Raw genomic sequence first — 19,177 nt, 5'->3', positions numbered from 1 at the left:
GTCCCGCTACTATGACTGATATCTTCGTCATTATGTCTACTCGCTCAAAATCATCCACCCTGTGTATTACTTAAAATTTTGCCGTCTGAGCAAAATATGTTTATTCATAAATAAGAAAGGTGCACGTTTCCATTTCAGATTACCCCTGGAGGTTTCCAGACTCGACCACGGACTCCAATGTGGTCAAGTGGCTCTATGTTCCAGATTTCCTGACTCAACCCAATCCGATGTTCCTCATCTGTATGTTTCACACATATTTAGTGGTTATACTGACAATTGTCCATTATAGTGTCTTGTATCGGCAAGACTTTTGCTCAGCCCAAGTCGGACTGCCCCTCTCTTCTTTTCCAGATGACTTCATGTTGCTGCTGTGTGCCTCTCTCCAGAGGCAGGTGTTCGACGAGGAAAACAAGGCGGCGGTTCGCCTCATGGCCGGAGACAACGTGGAGATCTGCAGGGACCTGGACGCAGCCTCTTTCAGCGTCCACAACCCCGTCCCCGACTTCATCCACTGCAGGTACAGCAATGTACACTAAAGTCCTATTGTGGCTTTATGGATACAGCGTAAGGCTCAGTATCCCAGACTTGTATTTTGTCTAGATTTGAGTAGATTTATAACAGATGTTATCATTTATGTCGACTAGAACTACATTAACATAGAGGACAGCAAGACATGCAAATAGCAAAGGAAGTCCCGTAGCCGGCTTAATTGATTTTTAAGAATAAAACGTTGTTATAAGATTGTGTTGATATTACTGTTTTGGTCTATGGTCTACTTGATGTAGTTGTAAAGCATCAAAGGCAATTAATTTTCTTAACATGCCCCTTGGTAGATGTTATTCCATATTTTACATCTATTTCTGGGAATGAGAACTGACTGGTTTGCTGTATCAGCTCAAATATATTGACCGGTTTGGCCGCCGATCGAAGTGGCCAACACATCAATCAATGCATGTTCATAACAGAAACGTTGCTGCCATCGGCGACACGATGATTCCAGGTTTATGATTTAGAAACGCAAATCAAAGATCTGGTTCTCCTCAGTCATTCTCCTGAGACGCTTGCCTTATCCAAGAGATGTTTTAAACATCATTTTGGCCTTTGTCCAATATTTGAATCTAGACCTAGGTACTTATTTTTGCTCATAAAAAAAAAAAATAGTGAGGAGAGGTTTTTGAGGGGCCGGGCAAAGTGAGTAAGAAGGACAACGAGAGCATCCTGACTTGTCCACAGTCATTGATTATGTGCCCCTCACATTCCGCTGTGTTGATGCACAAAGTGGACACGTCTTTTATTAACGCACTCTGCGTCCATCAACGAGCCCTCGTAGAAAGAAAGCGAGCCAAACTGCCCGTCTGCCCACGGCACAGCAGCTCTGCACTTATTCCATCGTTTCCCTCCAGGATCGAATTACGGACACGGTGTGGGGGGGGGGGGGGGGGGGGGGGGGGAAATCCATAATCCACAAAAACACTCTGTCCGTCACTCCGCGGCTCAGATGCTTTTGGCCTGTACTCTAACTCAATAAATAGCTTTTAAGTATGGGGGGAAAAAGGTATTCTCTGCCGCGATGAAGAAGGACAACTCACTCAGCCATTCCGGCCCATCTACGCCTCGTCCGATCCGAAGCCACTTCATCAGAGCTGCTTCCTAAGCGGACCAGCTGCTGCTGCTGTGGTCCCGTGTTTTTTCACAGGTCCATCCGATTGATGCACGTCGCTTCCCACGTTTTCACTGCGCGCGTCATATTAATGGTCCCTCACACGAGGACGCGTGGTCTGCCCGCATGCTTTCAGCACGTCGGACACACGCTCGGGGGACATGTATCTGTGCTGAGTGACAGGTGTCGGGTTTCGTCTCTGGTCGATTGATCAAAGTCTTGCCCGGCGGACCGACACTCAGGGATACACTAAGTGTGATTGATGGGCGGATTGTGCACACAGCACCCAAATGAACTGAAATGTTGTTTAGACTTTTATGGTGTTGTAAGCATTCTTCTTTACTTCCATCTCCGTGTGACTAAAATCAGCTCATGACTGTTGTCACCAGGTAAAACAGGTGGCTAACATGGCTATGGAAAAATCTAGCATCTAACAGTCATTACAGAGGTAACAGAATAGAAAATAATAAGTACATAATAAAACATGTATAAAACTAAAGAATAAAGCCATCATCATCAAGGTCATTCAGTGTAAGAAATGATGTGACAAGAAGCAAACCGAGAAGCCTTCGAGCTTGATTTAAGAGAAGTGAGAGCTGCAGCTGACGAGCAGTTTTTTGTTATTTGTTCGAGATAATGCAGGAAAATGCACCTATTTCAGAAGGCATGGACACTGGTTGGTACTTCACGGCATGTGGGAACACCGCTCGTGTTGCTGCATTGGGATGCTGTGAATTGTTTTCCCCCAAAAGTAACCTTCACCTGACATGCAGAGCTGCCAAATCATGCAGAAAAAAAAAAAGATTTATCTGTTGAATTTCTACTTTCTCTTTGGGAGGGAAATAGCTGACGTATCATTTTCAATCCTGTCTTCTAGGTCCTACCTGGACATGCTGAAGGTCATCACATTTAGCTACTTGTTCTGGTTCGTACTGACCATCATCTTCATCACTGGCACCACGCGGATCAGCGTCTTCTGCATGGGCTACCTGGTGGCTTGCTTCTACTTCCTACTCTTTGGCGGAGAGCTGTTGCTCAAACCAATCAAAAAGATCCTCCACTACTGGGACTTCCTCATCGCCTACAACATCTTCGTAATCACCATGAAGAACATTTTGTCTGTGAGTGACCTATCTCAAATGGAAATGAAGATGAATGAGAAAATGCCTGCATGGGTGAAAAGTACACTTGTTATAAAGATATTTTAGTTCACACCCATACTGCCTGTGTGTTATGAGAAATGAAAGTTCCTAACCAAGATATATTAAAAAGGGATTGTGTTCAAGTAAGTAATAAAGTCTGCTTGTTTTCAGATACTGGCTTGTGGCTACATCAAATCTCTCATTAAACACTGCTGGTTGATCCAGTTGTGCAGTCTGGCGTGCACCATCAAGGAATACAAAGTCACAATCAACGAAAACGACAAGAGTGAGTGGACTCGACATTCAGCTATCTCAGGGTCACCAATAAATGTCACCAGAAGGTGAGAACTGCCCTTTTACTGTGAGGAGCAGCACCAATCCTCCTTTTGGCTACAACTGTGAGTCATGGTTGGTCTGAGTTGCTGCTTCAGATTTTGTGTCAATGAGTGTGTTTCCCCAAGAAACCGAAATGAAACCCACACCCTTGTTGTGGCTTAAAGGCGTTTTGGCAAAATTATTTTTCTAAATGATTTTTTTTGTCATCATTATGGACTTAATTGGACTGTTTACCAAAATGTTGTTGTGTTTGCCTCTCTGTGCTTTTTTTTATAATTAGCCCTCATAAATGTCCTCACTTTCACCATCAGAGCTCTGTGAGTTGCCCGGCAACGAGGCCGGGATCATCTGGGACAGCATCTGCTTTGCCTTCCTGATGCTGCAGAGAAGAGTCTTCATGAGCTACTACTTCCTCCACGTGGTGGCCGATATCAGAGCTTCGCAGGTCCTCGCGTGCAGGTACGCACATGAAGCCGAGCTGCGTAAAGACGCTGTGAAAACATGATTCTGAATGTTTTGATCGTTTCTTTGTGTTTTTAGAGGGGCGGAGCTTTTCCAGGCCACGATCGTGAAGGCGGTGAGAGCCCGACTGGAGGAGGAGCGCAAATCTGTGGAGCAGCTGAAGAGACAGTGAGACTGTTTGACTTGCTCCATGCGGTGTCGTGCTCCGCCGCGGCGTATTTTGACATGGGAATAATGGGAAAATAACAGTGATCACGATAAACTTGTTTTGATAAAACAAATAGTATATGGTAAAAAAGACGCATAATGATATTGTGTAAATAATCAAAGCTCATCCTAAATCTCCACCTCCCTACACGCTTATGTATTTTTTTTACAAAGATCTATTTTTTATAGATATGGCCAGAATATTGTTTTGAATAGTCATATAGTGACTGACAGGACAGTGATTGGTTGCTTTTCTCATGAGAAGGATGAAGCTGGCATTATTCTGTAGTGTCAAAAGACCAAAATCAATGTCTCTCAGTGCTGTTCCATTCCATGGCAATAAAGAGGGAATTTCTTGAGTATGGAATATAACTAATAAAACAACACGGCTACGTCGATATGATCAACTCTCTATTTGTCGACTCCCAACCTTGTCCATAATTAAACATGCCGTATTAAAAAAGCCATTTAAAATCCGTCTTGTGGTAAAAGCAACTCCTGTCTTGGTCTCTACTGTTTCCAGGAAGCCATTGCTCGATATGCCATACCACACAGTCAATGTATTGCCACCACTTACAGTTATCTCAGGAGTTACTCATCAGCTCTGAAAATATCCACCCACCCGCTCTAATGAGCACTCCACCGTTTCATAACGTACACTAATTTGTATACGAAGCCTGGAGATGTTTATGGTCAGTCTGTTGGGCCGTCGGTGATGTTCCTCCGTGTCGATACTCTGTGTCTCTTTCGCCGCCTCTCTGATCTAATCAGGATGGAGCGCATTAAGGTGAGGCAGCAAAAGTTTAAGAGGGGCAAGGAGAGGATGCTGAGCATTGCACAGGAGTCTGGAGATGGACCAACCCTCATCCATCCCGAGGAAGAGGAGGAGGAGGATGATGACGGTATGACGACGGCTGACCATTGAGTCAGTGTTAGAAGAGTTGTTGTGGAGGTTAAATGTTTGCTAGTGGCATTAGTACCGCAATGCCAACCTATTTGTCTAACTTATGTTGTTTGATGATGTATTTGATCTAAAAAAAACATTTAAAAAGCAGTTCAAATTAATAGACTAAAAAAAAACGTATGCCTTGAAGTCAATTTTCTTATGAAATGTTGCATTGATGTATTTGTGAAATTTTAGGAGCACAGCGAGCGAAAGCCAAGACCAAAAAAAAGCAGTGGTGGAGGCCGTGGGTTGACCATGCTTCCAGTAGGTTGACCCCCCAACCCTCTTTTTTTCTCTTCCTCCACTCTGATTGGCCCTTGTGTCCTTGACCAGAACGCTGAGGATTCCCATACTGCCGCTGGGCTCTGAAGGCACCAACACACAGTAGTCTGGCTCCATTCAGACTTTAGTCCTTTCTGGTTCTATTTAAGGGCCCTTGTTTCGACCTGCAGCTCTCACGTACACTATGTGTAGAGAGGCTCTTCAGTTTCAAGATGATCTATTAAGCCGCGCCTGTATCGGTGCCGAGGAGGGTCGCCTTAAATAGACACGATGACACTTTTGCGAGAGAAAATGACTAATGTCTGAACGTTTGCACATGTTTAAAACATAATTCTCGATCTCACCTAAAGAGCCCACAGTAGAGAATCACTCTGTTATAAAAACATTTAAAAATCATGCAAAGATATGAAGTCGACTCACCTTTATTCTCAGTACTGGAATAAAGGGTGAAGGAGTTTGTTCATTCTTTGCCTGTGGACATGGTCACCAAACAGGAGAAAATCAAAAGGGAACATTTGGATAAGTGATTGAACGTATAAAACGACGACCTTTTCTACCTCTCTTTATGGTTAAATAGAAAAAAACACACTCATCTCGGTGAGTCAATACAACGGTCGCCTGTTTGGGTTGAACTCATGTCTCCTGTCGCTCTACACCCCCACATGACATTTTCAAATAATTTCTCCATTTCACCTCTTTGTCATTTGATGTTTCATCTCCACATCCCAGCATCCTCCCTCACCTCCCGCCCACCGCGGTTCTGTTCAAGGACATAAGTCAGCCTCGTCCATCCCACTTAACTGCTGTAGGCAGGAGTCACTTGCTCTGTGGAGCAGCTTAAAGGCGACTGCGCTGTCTGGAATCATTTCTTATTTAATTGAATACCCTAATTGTGCTTTGTGCTCATGGTTCTATCATACTAATGTGCGTTTTCTGTCTCAGATGTTTTTTGAATGTGTGTTTATGTCCCAACTGTCTCATTTAAATGTTTAAAAGTAGAACATTTCTATTTCTTTAATTTCACGGTAGGTTGTTTGATTTTCATGCTTCTTCCCTTAAGCAAGGGAACCCTTTAGGAACCTCATTTTAATGTTGTTGAAAAAAGATCGTTTGACTGAAAATAACTACACTTTACCTTCTGCCCCCTTCAGTGGTTAGAAGTGGAGACTATTACTTGTTTGAAACTGATAGTGAGGATGAGGAGGAAGAAGAGGAGAAAAAAGATGATGAACCGCCAAAGAAGTCCGCATTTCAGGTGACTTTGACTCGTGGCTTTTCAGTTTCAAAAGATCTTAATTCTTCTTAATTTGTCGCAGTTATTTAATGCAATTACATGTTTTATTGATAAGGAGTTTGCATTCAACTTGGATAAATAATAAATAAAGTTTACTCAAATACTTAACAGTTCAAAAGTAAGGAGATAATGTATTTTTTATTTACATTTTCTGTATTCATTTCTTTATACTCGGATCCTTTACCTCAGTAAAAGTACAAATGCAACAGTATAAGAATACTCTAATTCCAATAAAAGTTGCATACTGAAGTATGCTTACATCAAGTACTGCTTGCGTAGTTATTGTAAAGTGTGCCTATGTCAACACTTTACAGTCGTACATTGTACAGTCGTAAAATGTATTCATTTTGTGATTTAACTTTTTAAGGATGAATGAAGTGTTTTGAGTACTCACATTGAGGAGATCGAAGTAACAATGTACAATTATCTGCGTAGCGTTCAAATGTTCACTGTCTCTTAACACATCATTCCCTAATAATATGAAATCATTTTCTACTAATCCTCCCCCACTCTGCCTCTTTGTAGCGAGCTATTGGGAAGTTTGTCTCTGCTCTTCTGGCCTTGCCCAAGTCTGTCATTAAGCTGCCTAAAACTATCCTGCAGTACATAGTGAAGGCAGGCAAGGTACTCACCCCCAGAACCGGTTAACGCAGCCTTGTTTATGCTTTGGCTCTTTGCATGTTGCTTTGACTTGAAGTGGGCCGCATGAACCGGAGCTTTATTCTGGCGTTATGTTCATCATGTGATTCCTGTCTGCTGCTGTGAGCTTTGCATGATGTGAGTCATTATGGTCTGTGACTCCGTATCAGCAGCAAGTGTTCGGGCCTTGCCTGTGTGTTTGTGAACGATTCTGTTTATTCACAGAAAGTATCTCGCCATGAATTCAGCAATGCAGAGTGTAAAAACGTAATTGTGATACACAGTAGAACACCAGGAATATTATATATGTGTTTTACAAGTTCTACAAGACTTTTTGTTTGGAAGGTTGGATACTGAGTATTGCGACCTATTTTTTTTATGTTGATATAATTAAGAAAAATAAAATCTTTTCAGAAATGTTCTGTTGTAATTTAAAATGTACATGATTTGTAAGTAAGATACTAAAACCTGCAAAAACATTTTCAATTGGGGTTTGATTTCTAATTTAGCTTATTATTGCTTCTACCAATTTGGTCATAATTTACTTCAGTGACTCCTATTTTTCATATTCTTGATCGATACTAAACTCCTTCTTCCTGCTCCGTAGTTTCTCTATCACGCCTGGATCACAGACCCCAAAGCGGCCCTCAAGGCCCGAGGGAAGGAGAAACGTAAATTTTGGAAAAAATATACTAAAGGAGTCAGACACAGAAAAAGCAAAAAACATGGTAAGCAAATGTACTCTCATGAAACACACTTTTACTCATGAGCGGGCAAGGATTTACCTTTTTAAAATCCTTCTATTGAAAAGTGTCTTTTCTGTACTTGAGCAGGTAATGTGACCGTAGAGGTTGGTGAGCTCTCAGATGGGCAGGAAAAAGATGAAGAGAAGAAGAAATCTGGTGGTCCAGGTTGGTATCTCAAGAACATTTTTCGGATTCCTCAAACAACGGATGGACTTGACTTTGTGTTCTTAATTTCCTCCTCCTGTGTCTAAACCTGCTCTAAGCATGGATTAGAGAAACTAATTATTTAATTATGTATCCTCATACAGCGTTAATCTCTATAGTCTGTTAGTTTTTATCCTTTTTCATTGGGAAAGTTGATGGAGAATAATTGAATGGTTTAAGCATCATATTATAAAATGGAAAAAATCCCTCACCAAGTTGTTTTCTAAATGGCTTTTTATTTTCCCTAATTTAAATTACACTGATTCACTCTCCTAAGTCGTCCAAATTGTGTTCTAGTTTTGGAAGTGTTTTGATGCAATATCACAAACTTCTTTTTACACTTATTTTATCTTCTGCTAATCTCTGATGGTCATTCCTTCTACAGACAGATCAGGAGGATGAATAATAATATGCTCTGTAAAGTTTTGCAGAATTTTATTGTTCATATTGGCATAAAATCAGCTATTTCTTACTGTCACTGAGGGCCATCATTCTTTACTGCTCCCTGAAAAGTTAACTCAATGTGAGTATTTTTGTGTCGTGTCAGACAACATCATCAAGCGAGTCTTCAACATCATAAAGTTCACCTGGGTGCTCTTCCAGACAACGTTGGACAGCTTCACCAAGTGGATGAACGACATGTGCAGGGAGTACATCGACATCTCCACCGTGCTGCGCATAGAGCGCTGCATGCTGACCAGAGAAGTCAAAAAAGTATGTTTTGTAAATTGCAATTGGTCGCAATTTCCCCGCCAATGGAAGCAGGTTTGTGTAGTTGTAAGAATGCCTCTTCTCCCACCAGGGCAATGTGCCGTCGCGAGAGAGCATCCACGTCTACTACCAGAAGGCCATGAGGCTCAACATGTCCAGGCAGGCCAGTTTGGATCAGCTGAGCGAGGACGAGTCGACCTTCCCCTCCACCGGGGTCCGCAGGAGGAGAAGAGCCCACCCCATGGGGAGCCAGGACTCCTCAGCCTCCAGAGACTCCATCTCCAGGTACACAGGGCCTCAGCCATGCAACACTTGAAACATGTTTGTTCTTTTTTGTGTTTTGGGTTGTAATTTATTCATTTTCATGCTTCCATCACAATTCCTCAAATTCTTGTATTTTTCATGGAAAATTGTTCATTTTTAATGAGAAATTGAATATAATCTGTTCTTTTTGTTCTCAAAGATTATTACTAAAACAGGCCCTAAAATGATCAATAGTGCATGTGTGGACACATTTTTTGGGACAGGTGTCTCCTATTAATGTTTTTCTTGCTTTACTCATGTCTGGAAACGTAGACAGTTTGAGGCTTTATTTGTCCAGGTTTTGAGATATGATATTTAAAGAACTAGTGTTATGCTATTTGGGTGAGCTACTAGTTTAAGGGTTGAACCATTGACAGTTGTCAGGTTGATCCATAACGTGACATTGAGCCGTTTCATCCTCATCCTTTGTCACAACATGTGTGGTCATGTGACAAATCCTATTCATTTTTACGTTTGGATGCTTTTATCACACATTATATATGGGACGTACAACCTAACATCGATCCCATCTCATTGCCATCGCTCCATGTGACACTCTCATCATCTCTCAGTGCCTTCACCGATGCAACCACACTGTTTTCTCGCCAATCCACCCTGGAAGACCTGGATGCAATGCCGGAGTGCATTCCCAAAACCAGCGAGCGAGCCAGGCCCAAACTGCGTAAGATGTACGGCCTGGACGTCTCCAATTCGTCAGCGGAAAGCTGCAGCAGCTTCATGTCCAGGTGCCTGGTCTCTGCATCATCCATTTACACACATGTGCTGCTTCTCATGGTCGGGGACGGGAAAGAGGTCATCACGTCACCTGGCTGGTGTTTTGTCAAAAGGCTTCTCCAGATATTGTTTGTGGAATATTTGATTTAAGCTGAATCGTTGCATGTCAGTTTTTATAACACGCATTCTGTGAAATTATTTTTTTTTTCATTACAAAATCACCCTATAACGGTGATATAAGAATCTATTTGAATGCTCTTGGATTGTTTCAGCAATACCACGTCTGTAATCTAGGATTTGAATACCCCTTTTCTTGTGTCAGTGATCATTACTTCATAGAACAAAACAAAAACACTACTGTAATTATTTAGTTATAAGCAGATAAAGCTGTTTATAACTGTAATAGTGCAGATCTCTTCCTGGTGCGTCTGCAACAACAACAACAACAACTGCTGCTGTAATGTTAGATTGAATCAATACAAACGACACTTGCCTTGTCTCGACCGCATGTGTATCCGTCAGACGTGTTTGCTCCAGGCAGCTAAACTGCAGTTCACTGTGTAGCAGTTCATGCTGACTGAATATAGCTTCCACTGAACAGTAACTGTCAGTCCTGCTATGTGTTCACGGTTGTGTGAGCCAATCACAATGCAGCCCTTAAATTGTCTAAAGTTCATCGTCCGAACATTTCAAATCCACAGCAAAAGTGAGGAGTTGGAAAATAAAATATGTGATCGTTGAGATTGTCATGTCAGTCATGAATGAGCACCTAAAATAAGCTGATGGGTCTAGTAGTGTACAAGTTTAGCTGGAGGGACAAAGAGAACACACACACAAGCATATTATAGTATCCCATAAGAGATGCTAATGAATGACAAGATGTTATTAAAGAATGCACAAGTTAATAGGTGATGTCATACTTGGTACAAATACTGTTCACTAAAAACACTTAAAAATATAATGTGTTTAACTAAATCATACTTTATTAAAAAAACAAATATTTGCTACGGTACGTTGTAATACATTTGAGCACAACGGGCTGATGCTTCTGTATCAACATCCATTCTTTTAATTTCAGCGTGAAAGGACAGATTTGAGGACGTTTAATGACACAGTCGCTTGTCTCCCCTGCAGTGAAGCGACCCAGTGCGTCACGCTCTACTCCAGGCAGGGCACCGCAGACACCATAGACGAAGTGGAGGATGAGCAGGACCAAGGGGAAGGCAAACAACAACAACAACAACAGCGGCAGCAGGGTCCCTGGGAGAACCAACAGCTCGATGAGAGGGAGGGGCCAGAGGGCGGCGGCTGGAGTGATGCCGAACCCAAAGGGACAGCCGAGGAGGGTGAGGGCCGAGAGGGGCCCATGGGTGAGCAGTCGCCAAAAGACCAAGCTGGAGAAAAGGCTCACTGGGACTCCTCGTGCCCGGATGAGAGCCCCTCTCTCGGGCTGGTGGAGGCGGAGCCTGCCGCCTCCGCCCAGGAGAAAGACTTCGCCGCCGAAAGTGAGGATGGAGCAGAGCAGCAGGACTTGGTGCGGGCGGAGGGGCGAGCGGGGCCGCCCTGCACCCCGGATACGGACGCCTCCAAGACGTCCGACGCCGACGTGCCGCCCAGTTACAGCAAGGCCGTGAGCTTCGACCGGCTGGAGATCAGCGACGACGAGAGTGACAGGGATCGGAAGAGGCGCATGGTGATGACCTCTGACAGTCGCTCGGACAGCAGGTCGGACATCATGTTGCCCTCTATGACCACTGAGCTGACCGCCAGCGAACTGCTGCTCAACAAGTAAGTCCAGCAACCACTAAGTCCTGTTTAGCATCAAGCCTCGCAGGAATCACAATCCAGACCTTTGCTGCGGATTCATCTCGTTCATTTTAGAAAAAGCTTCTGGTTTTGGTATCGACATTTGCACTGGCGGAGTACACAACCAAAGTGTAACATGAGCCAGACTAAAGTTGTCTCGGCTGAGGCAGTCTGTGATTAAAGACTACTTCAGAACTAATTATGAGACGGCGGACACGTTATAGACCCATCACCCCTCCTCTATGGGAAGATGATGCACTGATGCACAAGTGTCCTTCGGAGTCATTTCTGCAGATGTGGTTGTTTTGTAACGTGTGAATGTGCCAAAGACACATTGAAGAGAGTTTGTGATCTGATAAAAACAAGGGGTGTCAAATGATTAAAAATTTTAATCAAATTAATCAGAATTTTCAGTGGATTAATCATAATTAATCACACCTGAATCCTAACCATTTTTTCTTTCTGAAATGCATACTAAAGATAAATAACAGGACACAGATACATAATTATCATTATTATTATCATAATTATTATTTTTTACATAAATATATGTTATTGATATTTGATTTTTTAATTCATTCCAGAAAATAATCAAATCAATGTTATTTGATAAGTTACAGACTGATTTCCCTGCATGGCTCTAGAAGGGTCTCGAGCCTCTGCAGTTTATCCCACTCTGCTGCGAGTTTGTGCTCCTGCGATGACCAGACATGACCAGACATGTCAACCCTCCCGATGTTTCAAAGCCCCCCCCGAAAATCTCCCGGACCGACCTTTCTCCCGATTTCCACCCGAACAACAATATTGCTGCACCACCCGTCACTGGGCGCGCCGTTTCAGACCGAACAATAATAAAGGTTACACCTTGAAGTCGAGCGCGGCGATTAGAACGACTGGCGCTGCAAAGAAATCCGCTACCACCCCCATTTCAGTGTGAAATATTCCCATACCTGGGAGGATTTAGATCGCATTGGTTTCTCTTCCTCCGCATGTTTCAGAACAGCGCTGCTCTTGCTCTGCTGGGCGGAGCTTTTCTTCTTCTCTGTTCTGCTGCGCGAGAACGGGGGGGGGGGGGGGGGGGGGGGAGGGGAGCGGGTCTCTGGCGCAAACAACTTGCTGAACCTGACGGCCTGACATATGCCTGCAGGTGGCAGTAATGTGTTGTATAGGATGAAGTGCATTCCCTAGAAGAAGAGGTTCTTTCCGGACCTGAATAATTTGTCACACTGCGCATGCGTGAAATGCGTCAAAAAAATTGACGTAATTAACAACAAACAGCTAATTAACGCCGTTAACGCGCTATTTTTGACAGCCCTAATAAAAACGATTGCAGGCATTTTTGTGAATCAATAATAACCACACAGATAAACCCTTATACTCTCTGAACATCAGATAAAATCACCAAATCATTCCATCCCTTTACGTCTGTTTAGGATGTTTTACGACAAGGAGCTGGAACAGTCTGATAAATTCTACCAAAAACAGCCTCTGGTCCTCCAGCTCTGCTACGCCCTCTACAACATGCTGGTGGCCAACTCTGAGATGCTGTGCTACCTTGTGATCATCATCAACCACATGGTGTCGGCCTCCTGCATCACCCTGGTCCTTCCCACCACCATATTCCTCTGGGCCATGCTGTCCGTCCCCCGGCCCAGCAAGCGCTACTGGATGACCGCCATCATCTACACCGAGGTAGAGTCAGACACCGACACAAATGTTGCATTAACATGTAAACGCGACATTTGTATTCATTCATTGCAAATATTAATGCACAGTTAATAATAAGAAAACTCTGGTCTATGAGTAAGAATTCACTAGTGAATTTCTATAATCTGAAAACATCCTCACACACTTTGTTTTTCCTCCCAGGTCACCATAGTCATCAAGTACTTCTTCCAGTTTGGCTTCATCCCCTTCAACCAGAACGTCATCGATAGGAATAAACCGACTCATCCCCCCAACATCATTGGAGTGGAGAAGAAGGACGGCTACGTCCACTACGACCTGGTCCAGTTACTGGCTCTCTTCTTCCACAGATCCATTCTGAAGGTTTCTGCAATCGCATAATAATATTAATAAGAATAATAATACTTGTTCTTAAATAAAATGCCGCCTTTGATCAAATCTAGATGACTGCTGCGGATATTGCTAGAACGTTTCTCACCACCTGTTGCTTCTCAAACAAATGAAAGAGAGCGGTTAAATGTGACGCGGCCTTCACAAATCCCTGCCCTTTTTCCTCCTCCTCCTTTCCTTTCCAGTGCCACGGCCTTTGGGACGAGGACGACACCAAGGACAAGAGAGAGCCCTCTCGTCAGAGTGAGTCGGAGGAGGAGGGGAAGGAGCAGGAGAGTGAGACGGGGTCCGAGCGAGCCGCCTCGCTGGCGAGCGAGCGGAGAGGCTCCACTCACACCTTGAGATCCATCAACTTCGGCACCTCCATCGATTCAGGACAGGTCCAGGTGCACCAGGCGCAACAGCAGACCTACCAGCGGCGCAGGAGCTCCAGCGGAGGCTCGCACATTTCTCACCGATCGCTCCACTCTTCTGCGCGGTCCAAGAGAGGTGAGGATCTTTTGTCTCTTTCATGTCCCACGTGCAGCAGTGGCTTTGGCTTCATCGGTGACTCGAGGTCTCACTGACCGTTTTACACAGGAAGCACGACTTCCCACAACAGCAGCCACAAGGACGGCAGCGAGGCCAGCGTGCATCAGAAGACCCGCAAGCAGATGATCGGCGAGAAGCTGAGGGAGCAGCTCCTCAAAGGGAAAGCTTTCGTCACAAAGCGGTACGCTCAGGCACAGCTGGTTTACAGAAGATGTGTTTTTTTGACTCAACTAAAGGCCGCTTAATGGCCGCAACACTCCTCGCTGTAATTATACAAGAGCGTTTGTAATTTTATGAGGGGAGTAATGAGAACTTTGCTTAGAAAGTATTCTGGATGAATAATGGAAAATTATATCAATGAGACAGCAGCTAAAACCTTTTAACGGTCTAAATTTAGACCTTTAATTACGGCATTCCCGTCAGTGTAATTTTGATAAGTGCTGCAACAGACGATCAAAACAAACATTACATACAACTAAATGTAATCAAAAGCGGTTTCTGCGATATTACGTCAGCAGCAGTAGTTGAAACCCAAAGAAAAAAGTTACTATGGGAAAACACACCAAATATTTACTTATATATCACTTTTGTCTGACAACTCGCACGTATTTCTTTAACCTTTTTAACTTGTTCTGACCAACTTCTGAAGTCTGAATTAATGATGAGTTTACATCAGACCAAGTGTGCAATGAAATCCTTCACCACCGGAAATATGTTTTTATACCAAAGATAAAATTCAAAATACTTAAAAATTGTTAAATGAAGCAAGTTCTCCTAAATTATTCTAACAAGCTACTTAATAAAGAATCTGTTGTACGAGAGTTTTTTGCTTGATGAGAATGTTTCTTTTCATGACAGGTTCATGGAGATCTACCTTCCCATCAGGCAGTTCTTCTATAACTTGATCCACCCGGACTACAGCGCCGTCACAGACGTCTACGTGCTGATGTTCCTCGCAGACACAGTCGACTTCATCATCATCGTGTTTGGATTCTGGGCGTTTGGTGTAAGTTTGAGAATCGGTTTCAAATCAAGAAGCCAAAATAACTTCTAAGTAAACATTTGTTTTGATCCCTTCCAGAAACACTCGGCGGCAGACATCACCTCGTCCCTGTCGGAGGATCAGGTCCCGGGACCTTTCTTGGTCATGGTCCTGATCCAGTTTGGGACCATGGTGGTGGACCGGGCCCTCTACCTCAGGAAGACCGTCATGGGCAAGGTTGTCTTCCAGGTCATCCTGGTCTTTGGAATCCACTTCTGGATGTTTTTTATCCTGCCGGGAATCACAGAAAAGTAAGAACTCAATCTTCAGTTATGTTAAATGTAATGGAAGTTTTTTATTAATTTCAATATTTTTTCAATGTTTTGGGGTAATTATCATTGGTTTAAAATAAGGTTTAGTGCATGTTTTTCATCTGTAACGTGAATGTTTAACAGATGAAAGGAATTTTTTTTTACGTCTTACGTTTCTTTGAAATTGTGTTTTTTGTTTGCAAAGAAATTACTTCAATTTCGATTCTGTTTCCCTCGTAGGCGCTTCAGCGAGAACACAGTCGCTCAGATGTGGTATTTTGTCAAGTGCGTCTACTTCGGGCTGTCGGCCTATCAGATCCGTTGTGGCTATCCCACTCGCGTTTTGGGAAACTTCCTAACCAAAAGCCACAATTATGTCAACCTCTTCCTGTTTCAAGGGTGAGTTATTGGTGCAGGTGCAAGACTTTGTCGTATCAGAGGTTGAGAGTCAGCTGATGTCACAAGAATGGGAGGAGACGGAGAGATTTATACCTATTCTTTCGTTCCAAAATTTGCAATATATTTACTTGGGAATCTGGGGTATTCTCTTTGGAATAGATCAGTAAAACCAGAGCTTTGTACACTTCTGATGAATGTTGACACATTTTTAACATTCCAGTGAGTAATAGATAATAAAATATCACTTATCTGAATTAGATTGAACACTTTAGATGTTTTTTTTTTTACAGCTATTGACATTAGAGGGCAAAAACCATATTTGGTGGTGCCTGAATAAACTGTTTTTTGCACATTGTCACAAGCCAACGATTAACAATGCGTTGTATTTGAAAAGTGCATAACGACTAGGATTTGTCTGTTGTCAGTTTCCGTCTGGTGCCGTTCCTAACAGAGCTCCGAGCCGTGATGGACTGGGTTTGGACTGACACCTCGCTGTCTCTGTCCAGCTGGATATGCGTGGAGGACATCTATGCTCACATCTTCATTCTGAAATGCTGGAGAGAGTCTGAGAAGGTGCTTTGGCGCTTTAGTGTAGTCGGAGAAAGGGAATCGCTTTCGCTTCATGCCGAAATTTACTTCTGTGATTTTTGGATTCTTTTTTTTTTTTTTACTTTGAACATCACTGAATCTGTGACTTTCTATACTATTGTATGCTGGTGAACAAGGATATTTTTTTTCTATGGTGCCTATTATTCCTCAAAGATACTAAATGTATTTTACTCCTCACTTAAGTAAATAATGCACTCTTGCATTCCTTCCTAATCCGGTTTTCAAATGCCTAATTCTAATGCGTTGTTCCAATAGCCAATTGAAAGCATTCAGGCATTAACATCGCACCCATCCTCGTATCATCTCACATGTCCTTTATGGCATCCTTCTGCAGAGGTATCCCCAACCCCGAGGCCAGAAGAAGAAGAAGGTGGTGAAGTACGGCATGGGAGGGATGATCGTGGTGCTGCTCATCTGCATCGTCTGGTTCCCGCTGCTCTTCATGTCCCTCGTTAAGTCGGTAGCCGGAGTCGTCAACCCGCCGCTGGATGTGTCGTTTGAAATCACCCTGGCTGGCTTTCAGGTGTGAACACCGTTTCGCCCATCAAACCAAGCCGGCTTAGTGCTTTACTGAGAAAATCTGCCAAAAGATGCAATCTTTCTCAAATGAAATGAAATCCGGCCTTCTTCGAGAAGTAGAAGTGAAAAAGTATTTGATTCATTCTAAAGTCTTTATCTGAACCGGCACCTTTTGATCAGAGTGACCTTATTTTCTAGGTTGTGCAGGTATTCTGGCAGCGGGGTTTAATGTGTATGATTAAAAAACACCAAACGATGTTCTTTCTTCTCACAGCCCATCTTCACCATGAGCGCTCAGCAGAAGCAACTGCAGAATGTGACAAATAAAGAATATTTTCCTTTTGTGAACAGTTATAAGGCCTTTGATGTGAGTATAAGAACTATAACGCAAATACAAATGTCTGTTTTTGTGTTTGTTGTTGTTTACCTCAATGAATTGAAGAAGACATGCACTTCTAAATCGGTTATCAAAGCTTGTCCCCTTGAGGACCAAATTGAAATGTAAATCCACCCAATAGTTGTTGATGTATTTCATTTAGAACCAAAGTGGGAGACCGAGGCAACGTCGCCATGCGCCGAGTCACTCTGTGGTTGGCGAAGAATTCCACCCGACGCACCTTTTTAAAATGATGTTGTGACCACTACGTGATCTTTCTCCTGCGTTTAGGACGCCTTGCAGTGGCTGGAGGGCTACATGCCAGAAGACCTGATCATTGCGGAGCTTAAAGGCAGCTCCAACTCTCTGTGGACAATCAGTCCCCCCAGCAGAGCCAACCTGATCGACATGTTGGGCACTGACGAGGAATTCCCCATCACCGTGTCCTGGTCCGTGCAAAGGTGCAACTCCCTGCTAATGTTGTCCTTTCAGCGTGTCCCGACGACGTGACAAGAAAGTGGATGAATTATGATCTATAGTCTGAGATAATCCCTGACTACGAGTATTTAGCTTACAAAACATTTAGCTTACAAAAATGTCAAATCCAGTAACACACAATCAGATGGCCGTGCGGGAATATGATGAATACAATTCTCTCTGCCATTTAAAGTTCTCAGGTAAAAATTTTGGACTTTAACTTTTAATGAGAATTCAGAGGGCATTTTTACATACAATTGTTTTTAAAGAGGGAGCTGCCATGTACTGCAAAGAGCAGCATTTTTGCAACAGTGTGCTGTGTTATGTGTATTGTGTGTAGCGTGTAGCCTTTAAATCAATAACTTGAGCGTTGACCTTCTCTTGTTATGATCACAGAAACTTCACTTTTGGTGCCAAGGCTGAAATAGCGTCCGGAAAACGAGTGACAGCTCTGGACCCACCTACAAAGAAGGCGCTCATCGCCGTCCTAAATGGGACAGAAAATATTTCACAAGTGTGAGTGTGTCAGCGGCTCCTCTTTGTGTTGTAACGTAATAAAATGTGTTTTAATGCAATAACAGCTTCTCTTCCTCCTCAGGACCCTTAAAGAGATCTTCCCTCGTTTTATTCGAGCCCCCAGTGACTCGGATGCAAAGTCTGTCGATCATCTTTATAAAGGTGAACATCCCTGTCTTTACCAATTTATAGATTGGACTTGTTTTGCCTTTTTTGTCACTCGATTTGACAACAGCGAAGGTCATGTATTAAGTGCCTCAATGAAAAGTGAACATTTCCCTTTTTAAATAATTGTCACCCATTCTGAAAGTGACCTCGCAATAGAAAGTGCTAAATTAATCTTGAGTGAAAGCCACTATGTTTGGAATAAAAGTCTCAAAACAGCCCTGCTATTAAACGGGACTGAATGTTGTCTGTGAGAACAATCTGAAAAATGTCAATCAAATGAAAAAATGTGATACAAATTGACCTTGAAAAAATGAGTTAAATGTTGAATATCTCATTGTTAATCCCCCAAATAGGATACATCACGTTTTTTAGTTAAAAAAGGGGGTTATTCATACATTTTTTTGAAGTGACATTTTTAGCAGTGTATTCTGATTATATAACGCTGCATTCCTTGTCTTTGTAGATAAAAAGATGTTGGACATAACCTTGACATTGAAGAGGGCTTCGAAAGTCGGAGATCAGATCCAGGAATGGTGGATTGTCAACCAGACGAAGCCGGGCCCGATACAAAAGAGGCTTGCCAACAAGTTTGAAACGGGCCTGGAGCTCTACGTGTTTAGCGACAAAGTCAGCCCGCCCAGTTTGGGCTTTCTGGCGGGATACGGGTACGTGGGGCTTTGAAAACAGAGCACTAGGCATTAAAATGCCTTTAATACAAAAACCTTACATTATGTGTGATA

The 19,177-nt window shown here is 43.0% G+C and overlaps 1 protein-coding gene across 1 annotated transcript in view; it reads left to right on the top strand.

The window, feature by feature from the left end:
- Nucleotides 1–19,177, top strand: part of LOC119209860 (piezo-type mechanosensitive ion channel component 2) — a 54,795-nt gene that overhangs the window by 33,911 nt on the left and 1,707 nt on the right. The window contains exons 24-53 of the mRNA XM_037459473.2: nucleotides 139–240; nucleotides 352–517; nucleotides 2,538–2,781; nucleotides 2,974–3,088; nucleotides 3,450–3,597; nucleotides 3,679–3,768; nucleotides 4,579–4,709; nucleotides 4,949–5,017; nucleotides 6,187–6,290; nucleotides 6,855–6,953; nucleotides 7,576–7,696; nucleotides 7,802–7,879; nucleotides 8,466–8,632; nucleotides 8,721–8,914; nucleotides 9,505–9,678; nucleotides 10,802–11,455; nucleotides 12,907–13,165; nucleotides 13,343–13,522; nucleotides 13,735–14,038; nucleotides 14,129–14,261; nucleotides 14,939–15,086; nucleotides 15,162–15,373; nucleotides 15,614–15,772; nucleotides 16,198–16,345; nucleotides 16,716–16,904; nucleotides 17,175–17,267; nucleotides 17,568–17,737; nucleotides 18,150–18,269; nucleotides 18,352–18,431; nucleotides 18,901–19,102. Of these exons, the coding sequence (XP_037315370.2) occupies nucleotides 139–240; nucleotides 352–517; nucleotides 2,538–2,781; nucleotides 2,974–3,088; nucleotides 3,450–3,597; nucleotides 3,679–3,768; nucleotides 4,579–4,709; nucleotides 4,949–5,017; nucleotides 6,187–6,290; nucleotides 6,855–6,953; nucleotides 7,576–7,696; nucleotides 7,802–7,879; nucleotides 8,466–8,632; nucleotides 8,721–8,914; nucleotides 9,505–9,678; nucleotides 10,802–11,455; nucleotides 12,907–13,165; nucleotides 13,343–13,522; nucleotides 13,735–14,038; nucleotides 14,129–14,261; nucleotides 14,939–15,086; nucleotides 15,162–15,373; nucleotides 15,614–15,772; nucleotides 16,198–16,345; nucleotides 16,716–16,904; nucleotides 17,175–17,267; nucleotides 17,568–17,737; nucleotides 18,150–18,269; nucleotides 18,352–18,431; nucleotides 18,901–19,102 (5,053 nt within the window). The remainder of the gene's footprint in view (nucleotides 1–138; nucleotides 241–351; nucleotides 518–2,537; nucleotides 2,782–2,973; nucleotides 3,089–3,449; nucleotides 3,598–3,678; nucleotides 3,769–4,578; nucleotides 4,710–4,948; nucleotides 5,018–6,186; nucleotides 6,291–6,854; nucleotides 6,954–7,575; nucleotides 7,697–7,801; nucleotides 7,880–8,465; nucleotides 8,633–8,720; nucleotides 8,915–9,504; nucleotides 9,679–10,801; nucleotides 11,456–12,906; nucleotides 13,166–13,342; nucleotides 13,523–13,734; nucleotides 14,039–14,128; nucleotides 14,262–14,938; nucleotides 15,087–15,161; nucleotides 15,374–15,613; nucleotides 15,773–16,197; nucleotides 16,346–16,715; nucleotides 16,905–17,174; nucleotides 17,268–17,567; nucleotides 17,738–18,149; nucleotides 18,270–18,351; nucleotides 18,432–18,900; nucleotides 19,103–19,177) is intronic.

The sequence above is a fragment of the Pungitius pungitius genome, chromosome 15, assembly GCF_949316345.1.
Source record: "Pungitius pungitius chromosome 15, fPunPun2.1, whole genome shotgun sequence".
Lineage (NCBI taxonomy): Eukaryota > Metazoa > Chordata > Actinopteri > Perciformes > Gasterosteidae > Pungitius > Pungitius pungitius.
Note: the sequence above shows the minus strand (reverse complement) of the source record. Positions and strands in the feature narration are given on the sequence as shown.